This window comes from Lucilia sericata, unplaced genomic scaffold, assembly GCF_015586225.1.
Source record: "Lucilia sericata isolate MDLA Ls3-8-SP2 unplaced genomic scaffold, ASM1558622v1 Contig001644F_arrow, whole genome shotgun sequence".
Taxonomy (NCBI): domain Eukaryota; kingdom Metazoa; phylum Arthropoda; class Insecta; order Diptera; family Calliphoridae; genus Lucilia; species Lucilia sericata.
Window position 1 is genome coordinate 77,700 of NW_023995558.1, and position 25,916 is coordinate 103,615.

The 25,916-nt window shown below is 32.8% G+C and overlaps 1 protein-coding gene and 1 pseudogene across 1 annotated transcript; both read right to left on the reverse strand.

Moving 5' to 3' along the window:
• Positions 1-16,164: 16,164 nt before the first annotated feature.
• On the reverse strand, positions 16,165-18,545 carry LOC119612294 (annotated as a pseudogene).
• A 4,481-nt stretch (positions 18,546-23,026) lies between these two features.
• Positions 23,027-24,694, reverse strand: LOC119612293 (endothelin-converting enzyme homolog). The gene is made up of 2 exons (XM_037968051.1): positions 24,569-24,694; positions 23,027-23,833 (listed from the first exon to the last, which is right to left on the reverse strand). The coding sequence occupies exons 1-2, from the start codon at positions 24,590-24,592 to the stop codon at positions 23,027-23,029; spliced, it is 831 nt and encodes a 276-aa protein (XP_037823979.1). The 5' UTR covers positions 24,593-24,694.
• Positions 24,695-25,916: the final 1,222 nt, after the last annotated feature.

Genomic DNA, 25,916 nt, shown 5'->3' on the forward strand with positions numbered 1-25,916 from the left:
GAACAGAACTAGAACAGAACTAGAACAGAACTAGAACAGAACTAGAACAGAACTAGAACAGAACTAGAACAGAACTAAACAGAACTAGAACAGAACTAAAACAGAACTAGAAACAGAACTAGAACAGAACTAGAACAGAACTAGAACAGAACTAGAACAGAACTAGAACAGAACTAGAACAGATCTAAGAACAGAACTAGAACAGAACTAGAACAGAACAGAACAGAACTAGAACTAGAACTAGAATAGAACTAGAACTAGAAACTAGAACTAGAACTAGAACTAGAACTAGAACTAGAACAGAACTAGAACAGAACAGAACTAGAACAGAACTAGAACAGAACTAGAACAGAACTAGCACAGAACTAGAACAGAACTAGAACAGAACTAGAACAGAACTAGAACAGAACTAGAACAGAACTAGAACAGAACTAGAACAGAACTAGAACAGAACTAGAACAGAACTAGAACAGAACTAGAACAGAACTAGAACAGAACTAGAACAGAACTAGAACAGAACTAGAACAGAACTAGAACAGAACTAGAACAGAACTAGAACAGAACTAGAACAGAACTAGAACAGACAGAACTAGAACAGAACTAGAACAGAACTAGAACAGAACTAAGAACAGAACAGAACTAGAACAGAACTAGAACAGAACTAGAACAGAACTATAACAGAACTAGAACAGAACTAAACAGAACTAGAACAGAAACTAGAACAACTGAAGAACAAGAACAGAACTAGAACAGAACTAGAACAGAACTAGAACAGAACTAGAACAGAACTAGAACAGAACAGAACTAGAACAGAACAGAACTAGAACAGAACAGAACAGAACAGAACTAGAACAGAACAGAACTAGAACAGAACTAGAACAGAACTAGAACAGAACTAGAACAGAACTAGAACAGAACTAGAACAGAACTAGAAAAACTAGAAAAGAACTAGAACAGAACTAGAACAGAACTAGAACAGAACTAGAACAGAACTAGAACAGAACTAGAACAGAACTAGAACAGAACTAGAGCAGAACTAGAGCAGAACTAGAACAGAACTAGAACAGAACTAGAACAGAACTAGAACAGAACTAGAACAGAACTAGAACAGAACTAGAACAGAACTAGAACAGAACTTGAACAGAACTAGAACAGAACTAGAACAGAACTAGAACAGAACTAGAACAGAACTAGAACAGAACTAGAACAGAACTAGAACAGAACTAGAACAGAACTAGAACAGAGCTAGAACAGAACTAGAACAGAACTAGAACAGAACTAGAACAGAACTAGAACAGAACTAGAACAAAACTAGAACAGAACTAGAACAAACTAGAACAGAACTAGAACAGATCTAGAACAGAACTAGAACAGAACTAGAACAGAACTAGAACAGAACTAGTACAGAACTAGAACAGAACTAGAACAGAACTAGAACAGAACTAGAACAGAACTAGAACAGAACTAGAACAGAACTAGAACAGAACTAGAACAGAACTAGAACAGAACTAGAACAGAACTAGAACAGAACTAGAACAGAACTAGAACAGAACTAGAACAGAACTAGAACAGAACTAGAACAGAACTAGAACAGAACTAGAACAGAACTAGAACAGAACTAGAACAGAACTAGAACAGAACTAGAACAGAACTAGAACAGAACTAGAACAGATCTAGAACAGAACTAGAACAGAACAAAACAAAAACTAGAACTAGAACAGAACTAGAACAGAACAGAACTAGAACAGAACTAGAACAGAACTAGAACAGAACTAGAACAGAACTAGAACAGAACTAGAACAGAACTAGAACAGAACTAGAACAGAACTAGAACAGAACTAGAAAAAACTAGAACAGAACTAGAACAGAACTAGAACAGAACTAGAACAGAACTAGAACAGAACTAGAACAGAACTAGAACAGAACTAGAACAAGAACAGAACTAGAACAGAACTAAAACAGAACTAGAACAGAACTAGAGCAGAACTAGAATAGAACTAGAAAACTAGAACAGAACGAACAGAACTAGAACAGAACTAGAACAGAACTAGAACAGAACTAGAACAGAACTAGAACAGAACTAGAACAGAACTAGAACAGAACTAGAACAGAACTAGAACAGAACTAGAACAGAACTAGAACAGAACTAGAACAGAACTAGAACAGAACTAGAACACTAGAACAGAACTAGAACAGAACTAGAACAGAACTAGAACAGAACTAGAACAGAACTAGAACAGAACTAGAACAGAACCAGAACAAAAGAACTAGAACAGAACTAGAACAGAACTAGAACAGAACTAGAACAGAACTAGAACAGAACTAGAACAGAACTAGAACAGAACTAGAACAGAACTAGAACAGAACTAGAACAGAACTAGAACAGAACTAGAACAGAACTAGAACACTAGAACAAACTAGAACAGAACTAGAACAGAACTAGAACAGAACAGAACTAGAACAGAACAAAACTAAAACTAGAACTAGAACAGAACTAAAACTAGAACTAGAACAGAACTAGAACAGAACTAGAGCAGAACTAGAATAGATCTAGAACAGAACTACAACAGAACTAGAACAGAACAGAATTGAAACAGAACTTAAGCTAAACTTGAACTAAACTATAAGATTAACTGTGGATTGGCTTCTTGTTGCAAAAAGTTAACAATTTAAACAATTTAAGTAAAAGAAACATTCTTATGTTTTTAATTACACTTTTTTATTTCGTTTATTTTAATTTTGGCACTTTTTTTCTAAACCAACAACATTTTGTTTCTTTTTCTCCTCGTTTTTGTAAATTTATTTTATTATTATTATTTTTTTGTATTTTTACTGTCTATATTTAACAACATTTAATAGAAAACAAAAGCTCTTTGTATCTCGTTTAAATTTTATATTTTATCTAGAATATTTATCAATTTCATTTAGGCTTAAACTTAATTTGTAAATTGTAGCTTTTATAAGCGATTATGTGTTTTTTTTTTTTGGTAGCTGAGTGTTGTTTTAAAAACTTTTACGTTTCTTTCCAATTCCAAAACTTCAACCATACAAACCTCAGCATTAAAATTAAAGCCAAACTTTCATAACGCCATACTGGATGACACAGGAGCGGCTTAAATGTTGCTGCAGCTGATGCTTGTTTCCTTTGACCAATCATAACCCTTTGGTGTATCACCCATAAGCTTTTGTTCTGATTTACCAATTTCATTTAAATTTGATTGATATTTAATGCCCACTGTGAATGTATAATGAAAAGTTGTTAACAGAGAAAAATGTAATAAAAAACTATTTCAATAAATATTTTATAAATGTATAAAATCGCAAAAGGAATAAATGATTGCATCCAAACTATATCGTATGAACTATTTGAATAAATGGTAGCAGGAAGTAACTATTTTTCCATTGTTATTAATTTTTGATTTTGTTGGGTGTTTTTTTTATCATTTTATATTTTTCATTTTATTGTGAATTACATGCCTTATAAAAACGAACTTACTTTTATCGATAACAATTATGGAGTTTGTTGGCTCAATGCCATTGAAATCCATGTCCAATTCATTCATGAATGTCGTTGTTGTGGTTGCCAATGTAGTGGTTGTGGGTGGTGGTATTGTTGTTGGAGGACTTGACACTGTAAGTGGGTAAAAATAAAAGATGAAAAAAAAATTTAATAATTTTATTGAATTTTATGTTGTCTATAATAAATATTTATTAAAGCATTGTAATAAAAGAAAATGTTTATTTTGCTTATATGGTAGGTATGTATTTGCATTGATATCCACAAAATTTGCTTTACAGATTGAAAATTTTTAAAAATATCGGCCCACAGTTTATTTAATTCAATTATAGTTCAGTTGCAGTTCAGTTGAACTAGAACGGTTCTAGTTCAGTTCTAGTTCAGTTCTAGTTCAGTTCTAGTTCAGTTCTAGTTCAGTTCTAGTTCAGTTCTAGTTCAGTTCTAGTTCAGTTCTAGTTCAGTTCTAGTTCAGTTCTAGTTCAGTTCTAGCTCAGTTCTAGTTCAGTTCTAGTTCAGTTCTAGTTCAGTTCTAGTTCAGTTCTAGTTCAGTTCTAGTTCAGTTCTAGTTCAGTTCTAGTTCAGTTCTAGTTCAGTTCTAGTTCAGTTCTAGTTCAGTTCTAGTTCAGTTCTAGTTCAGTTCTAGTTCAGTTCTAGTTCAGTTCTAGTTCAGTTCTAGTTCAGTTCTAGTTCAGTTCTAGTTCAGTTCTAGTTCAGTTCTAGTTCAGTTCTAGTTCAGTTCTAGTTCAGTTCTAGTTCAGTTCTAGTTCAGTTCTAGTTCAGTTCTAGTTCAGTTCTAGTTCAGTTCTAGTTCAGTTTCTAGTTCAGTTCTAGTTCAGTTCTAGTTCAGTTCTAGTTCATTTCTAGTTCAGTTCTAGTTCAGTTCTAGTTCAGTTCTAGTTCAGTTCTAGTTCAGTTCTAGTTCAGTTCTAGTTCAGTTCCAGTTCATTCTAGTTCAGTTCTAGTTCAGTTCTAGTTCAGTTCTAGTTCAGTTCTAGTTCAGTTCTAGTTCAGTTCTAGTTCAGTTCTAGTTCAGTTCTAGTTCAGTTCTAGTTCAGTTCTAGTTCAGTTCTAGTTCAGTTCTAGTTCAGTTCTAGTTTCAGTTCTAGTTCAGTTCTAGTTCAGTTCTAGTTCATTCTAGTTCAGTTCTAGTTCAGTTCTAGTTCAGTTCTAGTTCAGTTCTAGTTCAGTTCTAGTTCAGTTCTAGTTCAGTTAGTTCAGTTCTAGTTCAGTTTAGTTCAGTTCTAGTTCAGTTCTAGTTCAGTTCTAGTTCAGTTCTAGTTCAGTTCTAGTTCAGTTCTAGTTCAGTTCTAGTTCAGTTCTAGTTCAGTTCTAGTTCAGTTCTAGTTCAGTTCTAGTTCAGTTCTAGTTCAGTTCTAGTTCAGTTCTAGTTCAGTTCTAGTTCAGTTCTAGTTCAGTTCTAGTTCAGTTCTAGTTCAGTTCTAGTTCAGTTCTAGTTCAGTTCTAGTTCAGTTCTAGTCAGTTCTAGTTCAGTTCTAGTTCAGTTCTAGTTCAGTTCTAGTTCAGTTCTAGTTCAGTTCTAGTTCAGCTCTAGTTCAGTTCTAGTTCAGTTCAGTTCCAGTTCATTCTAGTTCAGTTCTAGTTTCAGTTCTAGTTCAGTTCTAGTTTCAGTTCTAGTTCAGTTCTAGTTCAGTTTTAGTTCAGTTTAGTTCAGTTCTAGTTCAGTTCTAGTTCAGTTCTAGTTCTGTTCTACTTCAGTTCTAGTTCAGTTCTATTTCAGTTCTAGTTCAGTTCCAGTTCTAGTTCAGTTCTAGTCAGTTCAGTTCTAGTTCAGTTCTAGTTCAGTTCTAGTTCAGTTCTAGTTCAGTTCTAGTTCAGTTCTAGTTCAGTTCTAGTTCAGTTCTAGTTCAGTTCTAGTTCAGTTCTAGTTCAGTTCTAGTTCAGTTCTAGTTCAGTTCTAGTTCAGTTCTAGTTCAGTTCTAGTTCAGTTCTAGTTCAGTTCTAGTTCAGTTCTAGTTCAGTTCTAGTTCAGTTCTAGTTCAGTTCTAGTTCAGTTCTAGTTCAGTTCTAGTTCAGTTCTAGTTCAGTTCTAGTTCAGTTCTAGTTCAGTTCTAGTTCAGTTCTAGTTCAGTTCTAGTTCAGTTCTAGTTCAGTTGTAGTTCAGTTCTAGTTCAGTTCTAGTTCAGTTCTAGTTCTGTTCTAGTTCATTTCTAGTTCATTTCTAGTTCATTTCTAGTTCATTTCTAGTTCAGTTCTAGTTCAGTTCTAGTTCAGTTCTAGTTCAGTTCTAGTTCAGTTCTAGTTCAGTTCTAGTTCAGTTCTAGTTCAGTTCTAGTTCAGTTCTAGTTCAGTTCTAGTTCAGTTCTAGTTCAGTTCTAGTTCAGTTCTAGTTCAGTTCTAGTTCAGTTCTAGTTCAGTTCTAGTTCAGTTCTAGTTCAGTTCTAGTTCAGTTCTAGTTCAGTTCTAGTTCAGTTCTAGTTCAGTTCTAGTTCAGTTCTAGTTCAGTTCTAGTTCAGTTCTAGTTCAGTTCTAGTTCAGTTTCAGTTCAGTTCAGTTCTAGTTCAGTTCTAGTTCAGTTCTAGTTCAGTTCTAGTTCAGTTCTAGTTCAGTTCTAGTTCAGTTCTAGTTCAGTTCTAGTTCAGTTCTAGTTCAGTTCTAGTTCAGTTCTAGTTCAGTTCTAGTTCAGTTCTAGTTCAGTTCTAGTTCAGTTCTAGTTCAGTTCTAGTTCAGTTCTAGTTCAGTTCTAGTTCAGTTCTAGTTCAGTTCTAGTTCAGTTCTAGTTCAGTTCTAGTTCAGTTCTAGTTCAGTTCTAGTTCAGTTCTAGTTCAGTTCTAGTTCAGTTCTAGTTCAGTTCTAGTTCAGTTCTAGTTCAGTTCTAGTTCAGTTCTAGTTCAGTTCTAGTTCAGTTCTAGTTCAGTTCTAGTTCAGCTCTAGTTCAGTTCTAGTTCAGTTCAGTTCCAGTTCAGTTCCAGTTCAGTTTAGTTCAGTTCTAGTTCAGTTCTAGTTCAGTTCTAGTTCAGTTTAGTTCTAGTTCAGTTCTAGTTCAGTTTTAGTTCAGTTTTAGTTCAGTTCTAGTTCAGTTCTAGTTCAGTTCTAGTTCTGTTCTACTTCAGTTCTAGTTCAGTTCTAGTTCAGTTCTAGTTCAGTTCTAGTTCAGTTCTAGTTCAGTTCTAGTTCAGTTCTAGTTCAGTTCTAGTTTAGTTCTAGTTCAGTTCTAGTTCAGTTTTAGTTCAGTTCTAGTTCAGTTCTAGTTCAGTTCAGTTCAGTTCGTTCAGTTCCAGTTCAGTTCTAGTTCAGTTCTAGTTCAGTTCTAGTTCAGTTCTAGTTCAGTTCTAGTTCAGTTCTAGTTCAGTTTTAGTTCAGTTTTAGTTCAGTTCTAGTTCAGTTCTAGTTCTGTTCTACTTCAGTTCTAGTTCAGTTCTATTTCAGTTTTAGTTCAGTTCCAGTTCTAGTTCAGTTCTAGTTCAGTTCTAGTTCAGTTCTAGTTAAGTTCTAGTTCAGTTCTAGTTTAGTTCTAGTTCAGTTCTAGTTCAGTTCTAATTCAGTTCTAGTTCAGTTCTAGTTCAGTTCTAGTTCAGTTCTAGTTCAGTTCTAGTTCAGTTCTAGTTTAGTTCTAGTTCAGTTCTAGTTCAGTTCTAGTTCAGTTCTAGTTCCGTTCTAGTTGAGTTCTAGTTCAGTTCTAGTTCAGTTCTAGTTCAGTTCTAGTTCAGTTCTAGTTCAGTTCTAGTTCAGTTCTAGTTCAGTTCTAGTTGAGTTCTAGTTGAGTTCTAGTTCAGTTCTAGTTCAGTTCTAGTTCAGTTCTAGTTCAGTTCTAGTTCAGTTCTAGTTCAGTTCTAGTTCAGTTCTAGTTCAGTTCTAGTTCAGTTCTAGTTCAGTTCTAGTTCAGTTCTAGTTCAGTTCTAGTTCAGTTCTAGTTCAGTTCTAGTTCAGTTCTAGTTCAGTTCTAGTTCAGTTCTAGTTCAGTTCTAGTTCAGTTCTAGTTCATTTCTAGTTCAGTTCTAGTTCAGTTCTAGTTCAGTTCTAGTTCAGTTCTAGTTCAATTCTAGTTCAGTTCTAGTTCAGTTCTAGTTCAGTTCTAGTTCAGTTCTAGTTCAGTTTTAGTTCAGTTCTAGTTCAGTACTGGATCAGTTCTAGTTCAGTTCTAGTTCAGTTCTAGTTCAGTTCTAGTTCAGTACTAGATCAGTTCTAATTCAGTTCTAGTTTGTCTGTTTAAACTTTATTAAAAGTTTTTTCATATAATGTAACTCAATTTTTTGTATGTCAAAAGTTCATTCTATTATCTACAATTGATAGCTGCTGAGGAATGCCATGTTTTATCTATATAGTTTTCATATGAATCACTATAATAATACACTGCAGGAGAAATAAAACCTTATTATTGTTTGGCAAAACGATAAAAATGTCCATAAATTACAACGCAGAAATAAACACGGACAAAAAAGAACACAATGACACCAGACAATTATTATGACAAAAAAAGTGAACAACAAGTGCTTTAATATATCCGAAAAAATTAGGCAATATTTATAAATTCATGAGTATGTGTATAAAAATGGAGGAGATGCATACAAAAATGCCATTAATAATTTGTTACAACAAATGAACATTTCATTTGTGCTTCAACTTCACACAAATTGGGGCTAAATTAAAACAGATTTCGGCTGAAAATACCCTGTATAACGTAGTTGATGGACCGGAATGTTCTTTTAAAAAAAATAATTTCGTTTTTTATAAAGTATTAATTTTCTCTAGAACCAGAATAAAACATATTTTTATTTTCGTTTTTACGAAAAAATAAAATTTATATAAAAAAAATCAGTAAATTCTATATTTTACTGAACTTTAATTCACATCCATTCTAAAAAAACAAAGCGGGATTGTCAATTTTTATGCGGAAATTCACATAAGTTTTTATGACTTGTTTTTGTTGCTATTTTTATTTTCATATGCCAAAAAGTATACTACACTTTTTTGTTCTTTAATTTTTACACACACATGCAGGCAATTCTCTCACACATATTGAACAATAATTTTAAACAGAAACAACTAGAAAAAAGCAGCAAAACAAGGAAAACGAAATTTATGTTCTGAATCCTGATTTACGTGCAAAAGTTAAGTGTCGCCTGTGTCGTGCCGTTATGACACCCCGGTTTCAAAAAACTACTTCATACCATTGCTTCATTCTGTCTTATAATAAAATACGTTATATCTATTTTATTGCATTGTATGATTACAGCGATGTCTTTATATCAAGAACTTATCGTAACGGGAAGAACTGTAATGGAATGTGTAACAGATATAAAATAATGTATGCAACTAGAACTATTTCCGTTCTAGTTCAGTTGTAGTCAAGTCTAGTCAAGTTCTAGTTCAGTTCTAGTTTAGTTCTAGTTCAGTTCTAGTTCAGTTCTAGTTCATTCTAGTTCAGTTCTAGTTCAGTTCTAGTTCAGTTCTAGTTCAGTTCTAGTTCAGTTCTAGTTCAGTTCTAGTTCAGTTCTAGTTCAGTTCTAGTTCAGTTCTAGTTCAGTTCTAGTTCAGTTCTAGTTCAGTTCTAGTTCAGTTCTAGTTCAGTTCTAGTTCAGTTCTAGTTCAGTTCTAGTTCAGTTCTAGTTCAGTTCTAGTTCAGTTCTAGTTCAGTTCTAGTTCAGTTCTAGTTCAGTTCTAGTTCAGTTCTAGTTCAGTTCTAGTTCAGTTCTAGTTCAGTTCTAGTTCAGTTCTAGTTCAGTTCTAGTTCAGTTCTAGTTCAGTTCTAGTTCAGTTCTAGTTCAGTTCTAGTTCAGTTCTAGTTCAGTTCTAGTTCAGTTCTAGTTCAGTTCTAGTTCAGTTCTAGTTCAGTTCTAGTTCAGTTCTAGTTCAGTTCTAGTTCAGTTCTAGTTCAGTTCTAGTTCAGTTCTAGTTCAGTTCTAGTTCTAGTTCAGTTCTAGTTCAGTTCTAGTTCAGTTCTAGTTCAGTTCTAGTTCAGTTCTAGTTCAGTTCTAGTTCAGTTCTAGTTCAGTTCTAGTTCAGTTCTAGTTCAGTTCTAGTTCAGTTCTAGTTCAGTTCTAGTTCAGTTCTAGTTCAGTTCTAGTTCAGTTCTAGTTCAGTTCTAGTTCAGTTCTAGTTCAGTTCTAGTTCAGTTCTAGTTCAGTTCTAGTTCAGTTCTAGTTCAGTTCTAGTTCAGTTCTAGTTCCAGATTAGTTTTTGGTTAGTTCCTGTCTAAATAATAACTTAAGTTAAGTATGTACGTATACTTCAAACATTTAAGCATATATTTCCAGTCATTATAATGTTAATATTAAATTTCATTTATATTTTATAATTTACATACACTTAAGCATAAGTATGTATGTACATATATGTAATTTTTAACATAATTTCTCTAAATGAGAAAAATTTTCTGTATGATAAACTCCAGCAGTAAACGTTTATTAAATTGTCGCTTCTAGCATTAAAATATTTTACAATTTTACATTTTTTTTTTTTTTTTTGGCAGTCAGGAAAATATTTAAAAAGCAATTTTCAAACTGAAACTATTAAATAAAATATTCACAGTTTAACATACGGAAAAAGCTAAATGCACACGCGATTTTTTTGTGTATTATGTAGGTGGCAAAACCACAAATATGCTATTTGTTTCCACATTGATAATGCCCTATTTAAGGTTACCGCCAGACCAAACGAAGTATCTAGGGAAATGAGCGAGCAGAACAATTAAAAAAATATAACACACATATTAAATACTTTGTGGTTAATTTGTTAAAATCTAGCAACAATTTAAAAACCATTCAGTAAAAATAAACCAAGTTGTTGTAGCTATTTGCTGCTGCTGCAGCACTTCGCTGCAGTTGTTGCTTGCACAATGATAGTGTTCACCGTTTAATAAAATTATATTGAAAATATGAAAACTAAATGGAATTTAATTAAAAAAGTTCAAAAGCACAAAGGAGTCCTGGTTTAATAAAGGATTAAGTGAAATGGCAGTTGAGGACAGGAAGAGTTAAAAAAACCGACAACTCAAAGTATATTAATTATTAATATTAAAAAATATTAATGTGAAGATGAAAGATGTTCACAAGATATAAGGAAAAAAAACTAATTTAAAATTAAGAGAAAAAAATTTTACATTTACAAACAAATGAGAACCAATCAAAAACTAAGCAAGTACTAGAACTAAACTTGTGTGATCTAGCACTGAACTACCACCAAAATAGAACTGAATTAGAAATGAACTAGAACTAGAACTGAACTAGAACTGAACTAGAACTGAACTAGAACTGAACTAGAACTGAACTGGAACTGAACTGGAACTGAACTGGAACTGAACTAAACTGAACTAGAACTGAACTAGAACTGAACTAGAACTGAACTAGAACTGAACTAGAACTGAACTAGAACTGAACTAGAACTGAACTAGAACTGAACTAGAACTGAACTAGAATGAACTAGAACTGAACTAGAACTGAACTAGAACTGAACTAGAACTGAACTAGAACTGAACTAGAACTGAACTAGAACTGAACTAGAACTGAACTAGAACTGAACTAGAACTGAACTAGAACTGAACTAACTAGAACTGAACTAGAACTGAACTAGAACTGAACTAGAACTGAACTAGAACTGAACTAGAACTGAACTAGAACTGAACTAGAACTGAACTAGAACTGAACTAGAACTGAACTAGAACTGAACTAGAACTGAACTAGAACTGAACTAGAACTGAACTAGAACTGAACTAGAACTGAACTAGAACTGAACTAGAACTGAACTAGAACTGAACTATAACTGAACTAGAACTGAAAATAGTATTGAAATAGGACTAGTACTGAGAAACAACTGTATTAGATGTGGAACGTTTTAAAATAACGCCAAAATCACATATTTTTTGGTGACAGAAAACTTTTAAAATTTTAGTCTTTGTAAAAAATATTAAATATTTTCCCATTTCTATCTACATTTTTTCTTTTTATTATTTTCCTTTGTAGACCAAGCCCGCCTGCCTGCTGCACAATCACATTCTTAATGTGTATATCCAGATTTATTTTCATTAAAAATTACTGGCATATATGATTAAAATACAGTTTTTCTCTCTTTTAATAAAGCTTATTTTTAACATCTTCTGTGAGCTGGCCTGACATCCAGAAATGTGAGATAACCCTAGTCGTTTGACACAGTGCAGCAAAATACAAACATACCCTCTATTCATTTATTAAAGAAATACATGCAACCCACTACGGGCAATTTTTCTTAATACATTGTAGCATGATTTGTAGTAAGAAAATCATCCTTATAGAGAAAAGAATGAATGAATTTATGAAAATATTTTTCATTTATACTTACTATAAAGTTTTTATGGTTTCCATCCAATTTCACCACGAGGATTTTTGGCGACACACTTGTAGCTGCCATAATCACTTTTCTGTACATTCGTTATGTGTAAACGCATTGTTGCCTTATATGAAGGATTACCCGGTATTGTTTCAGTTCTATGAATAGGAGAGAATATCAAAAAAGAAAGCAAAACAAAAGTTGATAAAATTACATGTAAATAAATATCTGTGACAAGATGCAAAGTCATTGTACGACTACGCATTAAAAAATTGTTCTTCTCATTTTAACAAGGAAATGCTCGAGGAGCCCCTGATACTACAGCATAATACAACAGGAGTGGCGCTAGAGAGGCCAGTAGTTGAGTGTGGGTTGTTGGAAGCACAAAAAAATTATTAAGAAATTGTAACAATAAATCTTTACCTACTTTGATATTGATAATTAATTTACTTTACTAAGAGTGTTTTTTCCTAGCAATCTTAACAAAGTAATGGTTTTATCTATGTACTTATAGAGAGTCCTATTATAATTTAAAATAATGAACAGAACTAGAACAGAACTAAAATAGAACTAGAACAGAACTAGAAGCACTCAGAACAGAAACTAAACAGAACTAGAACAGAACTAGAAACAGAACTAGAACAGAACTAGAACAGAACTAGAACAGAACTAGAACAGAACTAGAACAGAACTAGAACAGAACTAGAACAGAACTAGAACAGAACTAGAACAGAACTAGAACAGAACTAGAACAGAACTAGAACAGAACTAGAACAGAACTAGAACAAACTAGAAACAGAACTAGAACAGAACTAGAACAGAACTAGAACAGAACTAGAACAGAACTAGAACAGAACTAGAACAGAACTAGAACAGAACTAGAACAGAACTAGAACAGAACTAGAACAGAACTAGAACAGAATAGAAAGAACTAGAACAGAACTAGAACAGAACTAGAACAGAACTAGAACAGAACTAGAACAGAACTAGAACAGAACTAGAACAGAACTAGAACAGAACTAGAACAGAACTAGAACAGAACTAGAACAGAACTAGAACAGAACTAGAACAGAACTAGAACAGAACTAGAACAGAACTAGAACAACTAGAACAGAACTAGAACAGAACTAGAACAGAACTAGAACAGAACTAGAACAGAACTAGAACAGAACTAGAACAGAACTAGAACAGAACTAGAACAGAACTAGAACAGAACTAGAACAGAACTAGAACAGAACAGAACTAGAACAGAACAGAACTAGAACAGAAAGAACTAGAACATAACAGAACTAGAACAGAACTAGAACAGAACAGAACAGAACAGAACGAACTAGAACAGAACTAGAACACACTAGACAGAACTAGAACAACTAGAACAGAACAGAACACTAGAACAGAACTAGAACAGAACTAGAACAGAACTAGAACAGAACTAGAACAGAACTAGAACAGAACTAGAACAGAACTAGAACAGAACTAGAACAGAACTAGAACAGAACTAGAACAGAACTAAACAACTAGAACAGAACTAGAACAGAACTAGAACAGAACTAGAACAGAACTAGAACAGAACTAGAACAGAACTAGAACAGAACTAGAACAGAACTAGAACAGAACTAGAACAGAACTAGAACAGAACTAGAACAGAACTAGAACAGAACTAGAACAGAACTAGAACAGAACTAGAACAGAACTAGAACAGAACTAGAACAGAACTAGAACAGAACTAGAACAGAACTAGAACAGAACTAGAACAGAACTAAACAGAACTAGAACAGAACAACTAGAACAGAACTAGAACAGAACTAGAACAGAACTAGAACAGAACTAGAACAGAACTAGAACAGAACTAGAACTAAACAGAACTAGAACAGAACTAGAACAGAACTAGAACAGAACTAGAACAGAACTAGAACAAAACTAGAACAAACTATAACTGAACTACAACTGAACAAGAAGTCAAATTCAATTTTTACAAAAAGCTAATTCCAACTTATTGACCAATTACGGCTGCAGTTTCAAATGCTTTTTACAATTGAATTCCTTTCATATCGACCTACTCTAATGCCATTCACCTAACAATGTCAGCAGCATCGTCATTATTATAATTATAGCTTTTTATTAAATTGTTTACTCTTTACTTTTATTTTAAATCTCTTATATGGTTTTATTATTCTTATAAAAACCCCTTGCTGTCCATATAATAACTTAATATACATCGCTACTGCCGCGAGTCCTAATGAGCATACAATCATATTGAGTTGCGTATTATTTACTTGACGCAATATCATTATAAAATCCACTTGAATTTATAAAAATTATGCAAAATATTTACTTTTTTTCGTTGTCAGTTCTATTGTTCAGATACAGTTTTTGTTCGTTTGAGCAAAGAAAATAATGTAAAATATGACGATTGCAGCGATGGCAGAAGCCATTCAAACAAAAGTTTACAAAAGACGCAATAGTCTGTCAGTCAGTGTATATGTATGATAACCTTGGCCTTGGTCTATAAATATAAAGAATAAAAGAAATTTTAATTCAATTCTGGTGAAAGAAGAGAAAACAGATTTGGAATATAAATCCAGTCATATTCATTTTATGCGCTCTTTTTAACTTGCTACGAAATACTGGACAATAGACACAATGTAACACTGAGAGAAATTGTTGGGGTTTAAGCCATATAAACAATTTTTTCAAAATAATTATGTTTAATTTTTTTCAGTATTCCCCCTAGATTACGATTATTACATTAATATAATCTCTCGTTCTAAACAATATTTGCGTTGTGAAAAATGTTCATAATAAATTTGTTTGATATAAAACGCTAGAATTAAATCAAATTGTGCGAAAATTGGGTCAATATTGATAAGAATGTCTTCAGATGTTTCAACTAATTAAACAAATGTAAAACTAGGAGTATATTATTTAAATGTATTATTTTGTAAACAAATAATCAATCAATCTTAGCTTTATTTCAATTATTGACTAATTATAGAAACTTAACTCTTAACTGAATTAAAACTGAACTAGAACTAAACTAGAACTAAACTAGAACTGAACTAGAACTGAACTAGAATTGAACTAGAACTGAACTAGAACTGAACTAGAAATAGAACTGAACTAGAACTGAACTAGAACTGAACTAGAACTGAACTGGTACTGAACTAGAACTGAACTAGAACTGAACTAGAACTGAACTAGAACTGAACTAGAACTGAACTAGAACTGAACTAGAACTGAACTAGAACTGAACTAGAACTGAACTAGAACTGAACTAAAACTGAACTAAAACTGAACTAGAACTGAACTAGAGCTGAACTAGAACTGAACTAGAACTGAACTAGAACTGAACTAGAACTGAACTAGAACTGAACTAGAACTAGAACTGAACTAGAACTGAACTAGAACTGAACTAGAACTGAACTAGAACTGAACTAGAACTAGAACTAGAACTGAACTAGAACTGAACTAGAACTGAACTAGAACTGAACTAGAACTGAACTAGAACTGAACTAGAACTGAACTAGAACTGAACTAGAACTGAACTAGAACTGAACTAGAACTGAACTAGAACTGAACTAGAACTGAACTAGAACTGAACTAGAACTGAACTAGAACTGAACTAGAACTGAACTAGAACTGAACTAGAACTGAACTAGAACTGAACTAGAACTGAACTAGAACTGAACTAGAACTGAACTAAAACTGAACTAGAACTGAACTAGAACTGAACTAGAACTGAACTAGAACTGAACTAGAACTGAACTAGAACTGAACTAGAACTGAACTAGAACTGAACTAGAACTGAACTAGAACTGAACTAGAACTGAACTAGAACTGAACTAGAACTGAACTAGAACTGAACTAGAACTGAACTAGAACTGAACTAGAACTGAACTAGAACTGAACTAGAACTGAACTAGAACTGAACTAGAACTGAACTAGAACTGAACTAGAACTGAACTAGAACTGAACTAGAACTGAACTAGAACTGAACTAGAACTGAACTAGAACTGAACTAGAACTGAACTAGAACTGAACTAGAACTGAACTAGAACTGAACTAGAACTGAACTAGAACTGAACTAGAACTGAACTAGAACTGAACTAGAACTGAACTAGAACTGAACTAGAACTGAACTAGAACTGAACTAGAACTGAACTAGAACTGAACTAGAACTGAACTAGAACTGAACTAGAACTGAACTAGAACTGAACTAGAACTGAACTAGAACTGACTAGAACTGAACTAGAACTGAACTAGAACTGAACTAGAACTGAACTAGAACTGAACTAGAACTGAACTAGAACTGAACTAGAACTGAACTAGAACTTAACTAGAACTGAATAAATTAAAATTTTCCTCCAAAATAAACACAATTTTTGTTTATTATTATTCCAAATTTTTAATTTATTACTCGTATTTTATACATCACTTCTTTATCATCAATAGTACATTCACAAAATCTTACCACAATCGACAACGATGTCTTGACTGCATTTTATCTTTTTTCTCACAATTGAACACCCTACCGAATTCTTCAAAATTAGCCAATGTCTGCAAAACTCTCAACTCATCCAAGGCATGATCCAAATAAGCAGAATGTGTCAATTTCGGATGTACTTTACCGCAGAAAAATTGAGCAAAATTCAGGAAAAAAAGCTGCTGAGGAGTAAACTGCAAAAGGAAACGGGAGCGCAAAGCTTTGGGGAAATGTTGATGTATATCATTCGAAGAGTTAAGGTTAAAGTAGGCATTATAGGCCAAACGTATTCCCTCGTAATCAGCCAATTTCTCATTAAGACTGCGAGAGCCGGTGGCCAATTCATTTTGCATGCAGCGTAGACCTTGTATGAAACGTTGATTGGCGGAGATTTCTTCACTGGGACCCATAATTTACCGCTGCTGTCATAGTCAATACCCGACGAATCGAAACCATGCAACATTTCATGGGCCAAAGAGAAGCCCAACACCGAATATTTAAAGATATCACGCAAGTTGCGATGATAGATGGGCATTGTAGGAAACCATAGGGTATAATAACAACATTGCGAGGCTTAATATAGAGAGGAGAGGAAGAGCTGCCTAGCCATTCAGCGGCTATCACAGCTTCGTCTATTAAAAGGTCGGGATTCAAGAGAGGATCTAAAGTTTCATGACTATGCTCCACGCTCAACCTGAGAAGGCTTAATTGATTGGCATAGAAATTATGGGATCTAGAGCCCACGCTCATAGTACATATCAAAGTATTCGGGAGAGGCATTTCTGGGAGCAAATCCTACTCTCAGTTCCATGCAATCGATTTTCTGTAATTGCGTCTGCACTATAGTTTCTGGCAATTGTAAACGATTTTCTTGAATAATATCATGGAAAGTTTGCTTAAGATGCTGGAATATTTGTCCAACTGCTGATCATTCTTCTCGCCATCCTTATAGTAATGCTCACCCACCATATAGCTTAAAGCTAAAGGCATGGCCCTTCTTAAACTGGCTATACATTCCTGGCGCGAGATTTCATTAGGTCCTTGGGCTTTAAGATAAATAAGAAATTTCAACATGATATAATTGCAGAGAGTGGAGGAGTCTACGGTATTTAAAAGTTTAACTAAGGATCTCATGTAGGGTATATTTTGTATTATGACCGTGGTGGATAAATCCGTATCGGGTCCCTTGAGTTCCTTGAGATAAGACAACCAATCGATTTGTGGCAGATATTCTTGCAGATAACTTAATTGCATTTCTTTGGGACCCTCTTCATCCTCCAGTTCTTGCAGTTTATGCAATTGGAATTCAAAACGATTAACCTCACGAGCTATTTCATTGGCCACACGTTTAGTCTGACCTATATCCATAAGTAACTCAATAATAACACCCTCTCCCATGGCAAGCGTTTCAGCCAGATCAGGTTTATCGAGATAAATGCTCATCGAAGAGGATTCATCCCAACGCGGTAGAACCTGCTCCTTGAGTAAAACACCATTTAAACCATACAAACGCAAACGGGCCACCGTCTCTAACCAATCAAATTTTTCCGAATTCCATTTACGTCCACCCTGCTTAGCCAATACACTCCAATGAACCAGCTTACCGGGCGGTACCAGTTGCAAATATTTTTTCAAATTATAAGGTTTGACTTTCTTACAAGACTTATAGTAGGTTCTAACTTTATCATACACACTCGACGACTGGCCCACACCCCAAGCATCCTCATTCGCCGATTCTGTGGTACTAATACTATGTAATGTTAAATTTTCTTCCGATCTATTACGAGCACTGTCTGTCAACTGCTCCGCCAATGGTTTACGTAATAAATGCTCCAATTTACGATTCAATTCATAATCCATTAAACCCAAGACAAGACATCACCATAATCCATTTCATCAATATGCTGCTGATACCAATTGCCGCAAGCATATTGATAGAAATTCTCACAAGGTCGTGCCGTTGCATCCATATAACGTTCAATATTTAAGGCAGCCAATTGATTGATGTTCTGTGTTTGATTGTGGGTCTGGCGACAATTTGTCGGTGTTGTACGCCAGATTATAGACGCCAGCAAGCCAAAGACAATGCTGAACTTTAACATGTTGAACTTTAGTTTTTACTACGATTATCTTTTTTCTTTTTTTTGCGTATAGTTATAAATTTTTGTGATATAATCTGTTATTGTCTTCGTTATGCATGTGTTTTGGGGATTTTTTTTTGTGATTTTTGTATATTTTTAAACTTTTTATATATTTTTTTTATTTACTTATTTTGTTTAAAATCAAATATTGCACAAATTTAATCTTCCTCATCCAAGTACTTGTTGCTTAAAACTAATCTCTGTTTCATTTTTAAATCAAAATCTGAGTCTATAAAATCTATTTAAATTGTTTTCATCAGTTTTTTTTGTTCCATGTTTTGTATTTATTTTTTGTCTGCTCTTTTGTTGTTAATAGCTTTGTTCCTTTACTTGTCAAGTTCGCAGGTTTTTACCAGAAATTGTAAAAGAGAACAAATTTGAGCAATTAAAATTATTTTCTCTTTGCCAGAACTTGCAGGTTTTAGCCAGAACATTTTTTCCTGGCAAATAGAAAAAAAAAATTGTCAAATAAATTATTTGTTTAAAAAAATACATTGCAAACAAAAAATGTTTGATATTTTTGATTTGTTTTCATAAATAAGTATATGTGATTGTAGTTTTTCAATTTTATTTTAATTTCAATAGAAATTTATATGAATAAACTTCAATACAAATTTATTGAAAGAGAAATTTTGTTTTTTCTGTTCCCGTACTTTTTATAAGTACGAAGAGAAAATTCATTAATTCTCTTTAACCAGAAAAGTTCTGGAACAAAGCTAATGTATTTTCTAAGTACGCTACTGTAGGTAGATAGATATACAAATGTTTGGCTAAGTTTTGTAACATTTTTATGTTTTTTTGCTAAATAAGAAAGGAATGGACATTATAGATACTTCGTAGTCTAGACAGTCGATTATATATAATCTGGATCTTCTCTGTTTTATACTACAGATCCTATATAGACTATACTACAGATCCTATATAGTCTATACTACAGATTCATGATTGTCTTTACTATGGATTCTCTACAATTGGAACTATAGATACTGTGTAATCCGGACTATAGATTCTCTATAGTCAGGACTGTAGATACTCTACAATCAAGACTTAGGAACGTCATAGTCTAGAATATAAAACCTATATAATGTTAACTTTAGAGTACCTATAGTCTGAACAATGGATGCTTTATAGTTTGACCGATATATACTGTGTAGTCGGTACTATAGATTTTCTATAGTCAGGACTGTAGATACTCTACAATCGAGACTTTAGGAACGTCATAGTCCAGACTATAAAACCTATATAATGTTAACTTTAGAGTACCTATAGTCTGAACAATGGATGCTTTATAGTTTGAACGATATATACTGTGTAGTCGGTACTATAGATTCTCTATAGTCAGGACTGTAGATACTATACAATCGAGACTTTAGGAACATCATAGTCTAGACTATAAAACCTATATAATGTTAACTTTAGAGTACCTATATTCTGAACAATGAATGCTTTATAGTTTGAACAATATTACTCGATAGTCTAGAATATAAGTACTCTATATGCTGGACTGCAGACTCTAAAAACTATAGATGCTCTATAGACTGGACTATATATAGTTTAAATTCTGGACTATAGATACTCAATAGCAGGAACTAAAGATACTCGACTGTCTATACTGTAAGATCTCTGTGGTCTATATAAATATGTGGTTCTGACAATAGACCCTCTATAGCGTGAACTATAGATGCTCTATAGTCTGGAATATATATACTCTAGACTATAGAGTCTATTTAGTCTCTGAACTATATATGCTCGATAGTCTAGAATATAGGTACTCTATATTCTGGACTACAAACTCTAAAAACTATTGCTACTCTATAGACTGGACTATATATAGTTTAAATTCTGGACTATAGATACTCAATAGCAGGAACTAATGATACTCGACTGTCTATACTGTAAGATATCTCTGGTCTATATATAGTCCTGACAATAGACCCTCTATAGCGTGAACTATAGATGCTCTATAGTCTGGACTATAAATACTCTGGACTATAGAGTCTATTTAGTCTCTATTGTACTATAGATACTCTATGTTCTGTAATACAGATACTCTATGGTCTGGAATATATGTTCTAATATATACTTTATATTCAGTACAATAGACACTCTACAGGCTGGTCTATAGATAGATATTCTATAGATTACACTATAGCTACTCTAGAGTCTGGGCTATAGTTACTTTAAATCCGAACTTTAGTCTGAACTACGGATACTTTACAGATATTGTTTGGTCTTGACTATAGATACTCTATAGTCGGAACAATATATTTTGAAATCTGAGCTATAGTTTTCTGTAGACTATACTACAAGTACTCTAAAGTCTGGACTATAGTTAAGTTAAAGTCCAGACTATTGTCAGAACTATAGATACAGTCTGGTCTATTGATATTGTTTAGTCTTTAGACTATAGATACTATAAAAGAGCACTAAATTCGAGAAGGGTACTTTTTGTACTTAATGTCCGCTCTATATTTTAAATCCATAGAAGTCTACTTTTACTATCTCTATAATATATATTACACTTTCCTACAGGCCTTCTTCTAAATTTCATACAATTTCCATTTCTCTTCATAAGTACTTATTTTGCATTTTAAAATGTTTTTTTGGTAAATTTTATTTTTGTGATTTTTTTCTTATTTCCAGAATTTTTATTTTTATTACAATTTTTTTTTCATTCTTCTTACTTTTCATTAACATGTTTATACTTTTGAATAGATTTATGATGTTTTTGTTATTTAAATTCTATTTTATTTTATATCAATCCAAATATAAAATAATGATAATAATAAAATCAGCCGCTTTATCAGTTCGTTTGAGAGTTTGTTTAGTAGTATCTCTCTCATTTTGTTTAACTGGGAGATTTTGTTTTACACCTAAACATTTTAGCAAATAAAATCGACTCGAAGAACACACAGAGAAAATATGTAAAATTTCAGACCCTAATTTGCATAATAGTACGGAATGTGTATAATAAAATAGTAGAGACAAATGTATTTTTAGTCTTTAGGAAAAGTTGCATAACTTTGTGCTGTAGGAGAAAAATGTAGAATTATCGGATATTTATCTAATATGGACTAAAATCTGGACTATAGGGACCTTAAAGTCAGGATTATATAAATTGCATATATACTGCATTACATATTCTCTATTGTCTGGACTATAAATACTCCATACTCAAGACCATAAATACTTTATACTCTGGACTATAGATACACTATAGTCTGGACTATAGATTCTCTATAGTCTGGACTATAGATTCCCTATAGTCTTTACCATAGATTCTCCATAGTCTGGACTACAGATTCTCTATAGTCTGGACTATTGCAATCTATAGCCAGAACCACAGACAATTTATAGTCTGGACCATAGACAATCTATATTCTGGACTACAGACAATCTATTCTCTATGATATGGAGATTCTCTATAGTCTGGACTATAGATTCTCTATAATCTGGCCTATAGATTCTCTATAGTCTGGACTATAGATTCTCAATAGTCTGGACTATAAATTCTTTATAGCCTGTACTTCAGATTCTCTATAGTCTGGACTATAGATTCTCTATAGTCTGGCCTATAGATTCTCTATAGTCTGGCCTATAGATTCTCTATAGTCTGGCCTATAGATTCTCTATAGTCTGGACTATAAATTCTTTATAGCCTGTACTTCAGATTTTCTATAGTCTAGACTATAGATTCTCTATAGTCTGGACTATAGATTCTCTATAGTCTGGACTATAGATTCTCTGTAGTCTGGACTATAGATTCTCTATAGTCTGGACTATAGATTCTCTATAGTCTGGACTATAGACTCTCTATAGTCTGGCCTATAGATTCTCTATAGTCTGGACGATAGATTCTCTATAGTCTGAACTATAGATTCTCTATAGTCTGGACTAAAGATTCTTTATAGTCTGTACTATAGATTCTTTATAGTCTGGACTATAGATTCTCTATAGTCTGGACCATAGATTCTTTATAGTCTGGACTATAGATTCTCTATAATCTGGACTATAGATTCTCTATAGTCTGGGCTATAGATTCTTTATAGTCTGGACTATAGATTTTCTATGATCTGAACTATATATTCTCTATATTATGGACTACAGATTGTCTATAGTCCGGACTATGATTCCGTATAGTTTGGACCATATATTCTCTATAGCCTGGACTGTATATTCTCTATTGTCATGAGTACAATAGTACAGTTTTGACTATAGATTCTTTATAGCCTGGACTATAGATTGTTTATAGTCTGGAATATAACCACCACAGTCGGGATTATAGATGTAGCAAAAGTTTTGCTGTAGTCTTCTTATTACTGCTCTTAAGAAGTTGTGAATTTATATAAATTCTTTTTATTTTAAAAATATTTATTTACTGCATATAGACTTTACAATTTACACTACTTATAGTTACATAATTCTTTTATAATAACTTATGTTTTATTTTTATATCTCAATAAAGACGGCATTTATTTTTTGGATGCATAGCGCTATCTACCGAACAGCCATAGGTCTCGGCGAATGGTAAAAAATTCTTAACAATTTGTTGCAAACGCACTGGATCCGGATCATGTTCAATGAATTTTAAGTAGCTTTTATTACAAAAGAATTGTGCCAAATTCATGAAGAATTCTTTTCGCCAATCATCTTTTGACGCTGAGCATAGTACTGCAAATAGGCGCGATAAACCACACGCACACCAAATATATCGGCAATACGTTCATGTATATAAGTAGGCTTTTGTTTTTGCAAACATATTAGAGATTCTGAGAAATTCGGATGGTTTAGTATAGCTGAAGTTTGGGTTAAAGAATAGCCTTGATGATCGTATTGTATGCCGATATTATCAACAGCATGTGTTAGTTCATGGGCCAAGACAAAGCCAAAGAGGGACAATTGTTGTAGAGGTGTTTGCTTATAGTGAAATAGCGGCAATTGAAAGGTGGCAAACGGCAAGACTATCATATTCTTGGTGAGCAAATAAAAGGGCGAGGGATAGGTATAATCGACTGTGATATCATGTGTTTGATTTCTTTCATATAGCAACGATTTACGAAAGCGATGTTTCAATAAGAGTAAATGATTTTTATTATAATTTTTACGATCTAGTTGAGGTATATCCTGATAATAGGTCTGTATTGTTTTAAAATCAAAACCGTTGGGTAAATTTCCAATATTTAGTTTAATTGTTTGAATTTTATTGTTTAACACATTTATATGTTCGGGAGACAAATGCAAATGATTCTCCTTGAAATAGGTTTCCATAATGTCTCTTATATTGAGAAGCATAGAGTTAAGAACAAGTTTGAATTTCTTTGCTCTCAATTTATAAAAGTCATGATAGTATAAATAGTTTATGGCCAAATCGAATTTATTTCTTAAATCTTTAAGACATTCCAGCGGTTCAAAGTCTTTTACTCCATCTAGCTGTAAGTAATATAAGAATTTTATTAATAAATAAAGTTGCAAACTTTTCAACTCCTTGGACGTCCACGACTTTAGATTTAAATTAAAAAAAATTCAGCATTATTTATGGTAATCATGTTGACACTATGTAGCTCTGCTTCCAATAAGTTTTCTAAATATGACTGCAAATTTAGATGCGTATAAAGTAGAGTTATATTTTTTACAGTTAATTGTTTAAAATCGTTTTTTCTAATACTTTTCACCAGCTGTTGCCATTGCAATTCTGTTGCATATAAATCTTTGATTTTTTTCTCCATAAAGTCTAAGTCCAAATTATATAAAATATTCATAAGCGACTGGCTATCGGGTAAATAACTCTCTTCCTTGTCAAACGATACCGGTGACAATATTATATTAAGCGTGTTATCCACATTCCTTGTTATAGTGTGTTGCACTATGACATTATTTAAACCATACGACTGCATATGACCCAATAATGGCCAAAAATCAAAGTTTGTATTCAATAAATATTCTTTGATTACCTCTAAATATTTGCCCATTTCATAGACTTCCTCACCCATACAGGCCTCATAGTATGTCAACATTTTATCATAATATGTTTCCAGTTCAGGATGTTCAGTGTGATATAATTTTCGAATTTTTAAAGCTCTATTCATATATTTCAATAGCTTTTATTAGTTTTATAATCCAAATGTTGCAGTATTTCATTATAATTGTTATCTGGGTTTTCCTTACCATAATTACTGCAGGCATATTCATAGAAATCCTCACAAGGTCCCTTTTTAAGTCTAGTTGTTCCAATATGTTTTAAACTTGTCAATCTTAAGGTTTGACAGATTATTAATGCATTTATTAAGTGTTTATAAGAAATACATTTTATGTTATGTGGAAACGTTGAGACGAAAACCGCTACTGTTCTTTTAAAGATTGTAGATTCAAATGAATCTATGTGTTATTTTTAACCTGACCACAGACGGAGTTAAAAATAATTCCGAAACTATTTGCAACTGAAATGTTTAATAATATGTATACTAGCCATACCCAGTGTGCTTCGCTACCCTCATCGTAATGGAATAAAATAATTATCATTATTGTAAATGTATATATATCTGCAATATCAAAAAGTACCTTTTGAAGAGCGAAAAAGTACCAAAAAGTAATCTTTTATATGTTATCACTTACTCCGAGCTCTACGTGCTTAATTTCATATTTTTAGGTTCAATATTATAGAAATTTCAAAAAGTACCTTTTGGAAAACGAAAAAGTATCGAAAAGTCCCCTTTTATAGGTTCTCATTTACTCTGGGTTCTATAAATTTAATTTCATGTTTCTAGGTTAAATTTTAGAAAACTCAAAAAGTACCAATCGAAGGACGAAAAAGTACCAAAGAGTCCCTTTTTATATTCTCATTTACTCCGGGCTCAATATGCTTAATTTCATGTTTCTAGGTTTAATTTTAAAGAAAACTCAAAAAGTACCTATGTAGAACGAAAAAGTACCAAAAAGTTTTTCTATTATTAATTTCATGTTTCGATCACAAAGTATACAGAGGTGTCACTTTTGACATTTAAAAAATTCTAAAATCAGCTTTTGTTTGATTTTGAAATTGTTTGGTGAGAAGAGGTATATAAAATACAGCTAAAAAAAAATATTGAATTCGTTTTGTGCAAAAGAGAGGGAAATAGTTTTTTGCTCGTGACGCCTCTGTATACCCTGTGGTTTCGATTTCAATATCATAAAAAACTCAAAAAGTACCAGTTGGAAAATGAAAAAGTACAAAAAAATATCACTTGGTACCGGTGTTCCAAATAACACCCCATTAGCATATATAGTGTTTCTAGATCTAAAAATTTTATAAAATTGGATCATTGTGTTTGAATAAAATCAAATTTCCTGTTTTAACCCTCTTTGGTACCATTAACGAAATAAAAATTCTGTTCCAAAAAGTTGCAACATCGTATTGGGAGCCCGTTATAATGTAATATATAATAAATCAAAAACAATGTTTTAGAAAAAAAGTACCAAAATAGGTACAATTTTCACCCTTAAAGGTCCGAATATCAAAAAGTACTAAATTCATATT